The sequence below is a fragment of the Artemia sp. Qi Xiang Cuo genome, chromosome 12 (genome assembly GCF_049724085.1).
Source record: "Artemia sp. Qi Xiang Cuo chromosome 12, ASM4972408v1, whole genome shotgun sequence".
Classification (NCBI taxonomy): Eukaryota; Metazoa; Arthropoda; class Branchiopoda; order Anostraca; family Artemiidae; genus Artemia; species Artemia sp. Qi Xiang Cuo.
Genome location: NC_142805.1, coordinates 67,273,851 through 67,281,453, shown reverse-complemented (window position 1 = coordinate 67,281,453; position 7,603 = coordinate 67,273,851). Strand labels below are relative to the sequence as shown.

At 33.3% G+C, this 7,603-nt stretch overlaps 1 protein-coding gene across 1 annotated transcript; it reads right to left on the bottom strand.

Moving 5' to 3' along the window:
- Positions 1 to 3,270: 3,270 nt before the first annotated feature.
- On the bottom strand, positions 3,271 to 4,401 carry LOC148946426 (actin-42A-like). The gene has a single exon (XM_089097694.1). The coding sequence runs from the start codon at positions 4,399 to 4,401 to the stop codon at positions 3,271 to 3,273; it is 1,131 nt and encodes a 376-aa protein (XP_088953820.1).
- Between the last annotated feature and the right edge of the window lie 3,202 nt (positions 4,402 to 7,603).

Sequence of the window (7,603 nt, the reverse complement as noted above, 5' to 3'; positions counted from 1 at the left end):
AGAACACTTACTCATAGTATCTGAAATATTAATTAAAAGTAGTAGCTCTAGCTTTAGTGGGAATATTATCATCGGTAAACTTTTCTAGAGTATGGTGCAATAATTGACTTACTTACATTCTTTATTCTCTGAAATTCGTCTCTTACTACTCAAACTAAGAAAAAGCCGTAGGCTTTTCCCTGTTTGTAATCCGGGTTGCAGCGGTAGCTAGAAACCTAGTAAGAGACGATCACATCCAATGTTAAGAAATATAAAAACCCGTAACTCCTAAAAAAAGAGTTATAATAAAGAACGACCTCTTGCCTATACTAAATTTTATACGCCACTTAATTATAGTATAGGTTAGTAATTCCACAGGTAGCTTGGCACTGGAAGAGAGTTGTTTATTGGCTCGTAGAGAGTTGTTGAATGGCTCATTTTAAAGGAAATTAATGGAGTTAAAAACCTTTTGTAAATATAAAACAAATTATTTTTAAAATAGAATAATTTTTCTTATCAGGGTTGCAGCGGTAGCTAGCAATCTAGTAATTACATTAAAAGACGATCATTGGAATAAAAACTTATTGCATACATTGGACTTAGTTAGCTACTTGGTCGTTTGAGGTTCGTCTCTTACTATTTCAAAGAAGAAATATCCGAAGGCTTTTGCCTGTTTGTAATATAATATTACATTAAAAGTTTATAATAAAGAACGACCTCTTGAAATTTTATACGCCACTTAATTATAGCATAGGTTGGTAATTCCACGGATAGCTTGGCACTGGAACATTGTAGAGAGTTGTTCAATGGCTCATTTTAAAGGAAATTAGTGGGGTTAAAAACCTTTTGTAATTAAAACAAATTATTTTTAAAATAGAATCAGTTTTTTACGAAAAACTGCATATTTCATATTAAAGATTGATCAATGACGTCATAATCTTCTACCAGCGGTAGGATTTGAACCCGTACCTCCAAAAACACTTGTGACTAACACCGGAACCTTGGACCACTCGGCCACGCTGCCTCTCATAACTATATATGTGAATCCGGGTTGCAGCAGTAGTTCTTACAGTAAAAGACGATCTCTCGCCTATAGTAACTAATACAGCTCTAACCCGGAGTCTATTTGCTTAAACAACAAAGAACATATGGTGGCTTGCTATTAAACAAAAACCTAACAAAAAATAAAATTAATTTTAAAATTTTCAGGTACTCTCCTAGTTTTTACATAAGGGATCGATAAAGTTATCATAAATTGTTTTAATCAAGAGGATCTCGTGTAGTTGTAATTAATAGAAGTTTTGTTTAGACATAATACGGGTGGCAGTGGTAGCTAGCAACCTAAAAAGAGACTATCACGTCCAATGCTAAAAAATATAAAATCCGGGTTGCAGCGGTAGCTCGCAACTGATTAAGAGACGATCGTAAAAAACTAAAGTAACCCCATAGTAAAAACTAAAGTAACCCATAACTCCTGAAAAAGGATTCAGATCAAAACAAGAAGTACACTATTAGAACCACTTTGTCCAAAACTTCTATATAGCATCTGGGTTGCAGCGGTAGCTGGCATCCTAGTAAAAGACGATCACGTCCAATGTTAAGAAATATATTGGCTTGAAAATCAAGAAAAGTGGCAGCTACTACAACATTCTGCCTATACGGCATATTGTTTTTCTTTTTTCTTCTTTTCTATTCCACAGATAGCGTGGTACTGGAACACTGTAGAGAGTTGTTCAATGGCTCATTTTAAAAGAAATTAATTGGGTTAAAAACCTTTTGTATCTAAAATAAATTATTTCTAAGAGAGAATAAATTTTTTCACTAAAAACTGTATTTTTTATGTCTTTTCATACTGCAGTTTCTTCAAAGATATTTGATTTTTGTACATAAATCAGAATCGTATACAGGCGGTAAGATTTGACCCACGCCTCCGAAGAGACTTGTGGCTAACACCAGCGCCTTGAACCACTCGGCCACGCTGCCTCTCATAACTATATATGTGAATCCGGGTTGCAGCAGTAGCTAGCAACCTAGTAAGAGACGATCAGTCCAATGCTAAGAAATATAAAACTCAGAACTCCAAAAAATAGAGTCAGGTCAAAACAAAAGTACATCATTAGAACCACCTTGTCTGAAAACCTACTAAATAAATAATGAATGTCTTCATAGCTTTATTAGAGCTATAACGAGAATAGAAAACACAACATTATGTTGTTGTTTCTGAAGACGTCATGAAATAATATCATTAAGCCATGATGTCATGAAATAAAATCATTACGCCATAAAGTCATAATTACTATATAAAAAACGACAAAGATGTAAATGGACTCATTCATGATTACATAATCCGGTTTGCAGCGGTAGCTAGCAACTTCCGGGTTGCAGCTGTAGCTAGCAATCCGGGTTGCAGCGGTAGCTAGTACAGTAAGGAGCGATTATTGGCCCATAGTAACTGATTTATGTTGATTGCAGGGGTAGCTGTAAGCTATCCGGATCGTTTACATTAAGGATAGACATAGTTCATCATAAAATATGTCGGTCAAGAGGATCTCATGTAGTAGTTATTAATAGAAGTTTTGTTTACACTTTAAAAAGACATATGTATAAAAATTGCCTTCGGCAGGATAACCTATATAAGAGCAACTTGTCTATATAAGAGCGACTCGTCTCTGTAGTAACCGAAACACTTATAAACGGAATTTTACTATCAATAGATACATCAAAAGATTTTGTCTTAGTCATCAGAAGTGACGAGCCATGGAAAATTTTCCCTATTTTCGAAAAAAAGGGAAAACACCCCCTAGGAGTCATAGAATTTAAGGGATGATCGTATAGACGCACTGGTCCTAGAATGTTTCGAGAGGGCTCATTCAAACAAAAATTAAAAGTTCTAGTGCCTTTTTTAATAAAAAAATAAAAATAAAAATCACTTTTTACGAAATCTGCAGCAAAAGCAGCTGGTGGGGACCTGAAATATTATAGAGAGTAGTTTAATGGCTCATTGTAGAGATTCGTTTTCTGTATTAACACATTTACTCATCATGGAATGAATTAGACCATTGTATAAAACATAAAATCGCGAAGAAAGGAAGAAAACGAGGACAATTAACAGCCAGTGAAAAAATTGAAAAATTATGCAAATATTTCGGTCAAGACCTCCGCTTGACTGTCCTCAGTGTAGAATAAAACTTATAAAAATATAAAAACCAAACCTTCAATTAAAAACACGAAACTAAAATTGGATCATTTTTAACTCAATTTTATTTTTAACAAAGATCAAATTTAAGAAAATTATTCCCTTGCCATAAACATCTTTAGAGCATTTTCCCGATAAGTGGGTGGTCCAGATTCTTCGTATTTTTGTTTAGAAATTGATATCTTTTGGAATATCGGTGAGTTAGCTAGGAGAGATCCACCCATCCATACAGAGTATTTCCTGTTAGTAGGCAAATACCACCTAAAAAATTTGCTCGATGGCACAAGAGCAGTAATTTCTTTTTGCATTCTGTCATTAAACCCCGAGCACATGGTGGTACCACCAGAAAAAACAATATTTTTATAGAGTTCCCTTCTGAATTTGGCATCACACTCCATTATACAACGATAGATAGCCTTATGAATGCCGCAAAATTTGTCATCAAGGAAGGATGGCTGGAATATGGATTCTGTCATTCTGAATCTCTCATTACCAATAGTGATAACCTGACCATCAGGCAGTCTATAGCTCTTTTCAGAAGAGCGCCGGAAGTCAGCCATCTCCTCCTCAAAGTTTAAAGCAACAGAGCACAGGTTTTCTTTGATATCACGAACGATTTCTCTTTTGTCAGAGATCATAAATAAACATCGCTCATCTAGTTTTTTTTTCAAATAATCGGTCATATTTCGACCAGCAATATTGAAGCTCATGCATGCATGCGAAAGGACACTACCATCGTAGATTGGTACAACGTGTGAGACACCATCACCACAGTCAAGAACAATCCCTGTTGTTCTTTTAGAAGCGCAGAGAGTCAGGATGGATTCGATTTCTACATATATTGCAGGAGTATTAAAAGTTTCGAACATGATCTGATACATTTTTTCTCTGTTAGCAGTTGGGTTAAGGGGGGCCTCTGTGAGTAAAATTGGGTGGTTTTTTGGGTCAACGCAAAGCCCATGTTCAAAAACATTACGCCAGATCTTCTCCATATCGTCAAAATCTTTGACAATTCCATGCTCAACAGGATACTTGATACTCAAAATTTCCCTTTTTTCTTGAGCTTTCTTACCTATATATACTTCCTGACTGACTAAATTTTCTGAAGCATGGTGTATTGAGTGACCAACCACAGCAGGAAACACAGTCTTAGGTTCATCATCTCCAGCAAATCCAGCCTTACAAAATCCTGATCCATTATCAATTACAATTTTAGCAGATGACATGTTTGAACATACACTTGAGAACATATCGTTTCCAATTAATGTTTCAAGAAAGAACTGACGTAGCAAGTCACTTAAACCGAACAAAAAACTAAACTTTTTTTAAAATTTGTATGTAATTATCCAGTTGGAACAGAAAAATTTAAATTATTGGTTAAACACCAGAAATATTTTTGCAGTTTACATAATAACCTTAGAGATTCTGAACTGCTAACTAAAATCAAATATATTTATTCTGATATTTTTTATTTTGCTATGAAAATATAACACAACGTTTCAGACATACCCACTTTAGAAGTGATGTCAGAAACAGTTTGGTTCCATAAAACAATAATAACTTTGAACTGACGAATAAAGTGAAATAATTTTATTTAAAATTTTCATCTGGGTTAAAGCAGTAGCACTAGTAGGAAACCCCAAAATAATAAAAGTTTGCAATTGCTGCTAATGACGAATCGATATTTTGACAAGGGATTACAACAGCTCAATAACCTTAAAAAAAAGCCAAAAGTTTCAAGCTTAGTACATATCGTTGTAAAAAAGTAGCTTCAATAATCAAACATTTTTGAAAAGACTGCAATATGAAAAGACATTAAATTGCACAAACAGAAAAAACTGTTATTTGCACAAATATTTTTGTATAATTTAACAAGGGATTACAACAATTTCAAAATCTGAAAAAAGAAAATCAAAATTTTGAACATTAGTAAAAATTATTGTGAAAAATCAGACTTGTTGTAATACTCAAATATTTTTGAATAGATTCAGTATGAAAAAACATTAAATTAACCAAATAACAAAAAACTGGAAATTGCAAAAATATTACAATTCCAAAACCTTAAAAAATAAAACGAAAAGTTTGAAACTTAGTAGAAATCGTTGTAAAAGATAAAACTTGCAGTCAAAATCAGATATCTTTGAACAAACTGCAGTGTGAAAAGACATTGAATTACAGAAAGAGCAAAGTATGGGTAATGGAAGATATTTGTATAAATTTTAACAAATCTCCTGGAAGGAAACTTGTTAACCACGAGTATATATGCTATTATATATGAGCAATAAGTACCTATTCTATTTATACATTCTTAGACCACACTGGCTATACATGACAAACGAAACTCAGAGAAGAGAGAAAACAACAAAATGAAAAATAAAATCAAAAAGGGTTAAAAAACGAGGATTTTGTCAGCCAGCGAACCATGAAGAAGACAAAATATAAGCAAATATTTCGACAGGGACTTCCGCCAAGTCGTCCTCAGTGCTAAACAAAAACAAAAAAGAGAAGAAAAAAAAACGAGAATCTAACCTTTCGAAGTTTCCTGTAAAAAGACAGAATAGACACTGAATAAAAAACAAGGCAGGAATCAATGAAAATGAAATTTACCAAGATGATTGTGTAAGTATCTTTCGTCTTGCATTAATTTTGTCTGGTCTAAAAATTAGTTTTTCATTAGATATTCAAATAGTTTCTTTTAAGTTTTTTCTGGTTAAAATATTGATTGAGTCCTTCAAGATTAAACTTTCGTAAATTGGTCTTAATGAAATATCTCCAGTATCTCTATTTATTGATAAATTTTGGTTCATATATTTTTTTTTCTCAATTACCTCCTTAAAAGTTTGTGGTACGCCATTAACAGTTGATTTTAAAGTTGCCTCGTCAAACAGAACTAGATGGGTCGGGTTTACGAAAATATGCGAAGCCAATGCCGAATCAAAGTTGTCATTGTTATTTTTTACTCTCAGGGACTTGTCTATTGAAATTTTGTGCTCAAATTTGTGCTCAAATTTTTGCATGAGCACAAAATTTCAATAGACAAGTCCCTGAGATTAAAAAATAACAATGACAACTTTGATTCGGCATTGGCTTCGCATATTTTCGTAAACCCGACCCATGTAGTTCTGTTTGACGAGGCAACCTTAATATCAACTGTTAATGGCATACCACAAACTTTTAAGGAGGTAATTGAGATAAAAAATATATGAACCAAAATTTAGCAATAAATAGAGATACTGGAGATATTTCATTAAGCCCAATTTACGACAGTTTAATCTTGAAGGACTCAATCAATACTTTCACCCGAAAAAACTTAAAGAACCTATTTGCATATCTAATGAAAACCTAAATTGTAGACCAGCCAAAATTAATGCAAGACGAGATCCTTACACAATCATCTTGGTAAATTTCATTTTCATTGATTCCTGCCTGGTTTTATTCAGTGTCTATTCTGTCTTTGTACAGGAAACTTCGAAAGGTTAGATTCTCGTTTTTTTTTTCTTCTCTTTTTTGTTTTTGTTTAGCACTGAGGACGACTTGGCGGAGGTCCTTGTCGAAATATTTGCTTATATTTTGTCTTATTAATGGTTCGCTGGCTGACAAAATCCTCGTTTTTTCACCCTTTTTGATTTTATTTTTCATTTTGTTGTTTTCTCTCTTCTCTGAGTTTCGTTTATTCTATTTATCGAAAACAGCTCCGTATTTTTACGGGAAAATCGGTACACTGGGATGTTCTTGAATAAAAAAAAAGATTTAGATAGGTCAGAAGTCTGGGAAAAATATTTTAAAACCTTAATTTGGAAATAACTGGAATAATGCAATATATTTGAATCGACTGCTGTATGAAAAGTCATTAAATTGCTTAAAGAACAAAAACTGGTAATAGCAAAAATATTTGTATATATTTTAACAAAGGAGTACAATAATTCAAAAGTCTTAAAAAATAAAACCAAAAGTTTGAAGCTTAGAAGAGACCTCTGTTACAAATTGGACTTGCTTCATAATCAAATATCTCTAAAAAGACTCATTATCAAAAGATATTAAATTGTAAGTATCATCCGGGTTGCAGCGGTAGCTAGCAACCTAGTAAGGGACGATCACGTCCAATGTTAAGAAATATAAAAACCCCTAACTCCTAACAAAGGAGTCAGATCAAAACAAAAAGTACACCATTAGAACCGCCTTGTCCGAAACCCCTGTATAGTAAAATTTCTGTCCCTTGACTTGAACAGCAAGGGAAATATATTGGCTTGAAAATCAAGAAAAGTGGCAGCTATTACAACATTCTGCCTAAACGGGATATTTTTTTTTTCTCTTTTCTTTGTTTCCAGAGATAGCTTGGCACTGGAACATCATAGAGAGTTGTTCAATGGCTCATTTTAAAGGGAATTAATTGGGCTAAAAACCTTTTGTAACTAAAATAAATTATTT

Excerpts from the sequence above, each read along its gene's own strand:
- LOC148946426 (XM_089097694.1), bottom strand. The coding sequence starts at position 4,401 with ATGTCATCTGCTAAAATTGTAATTGATAATGGATCAGGATTTTGTAAG.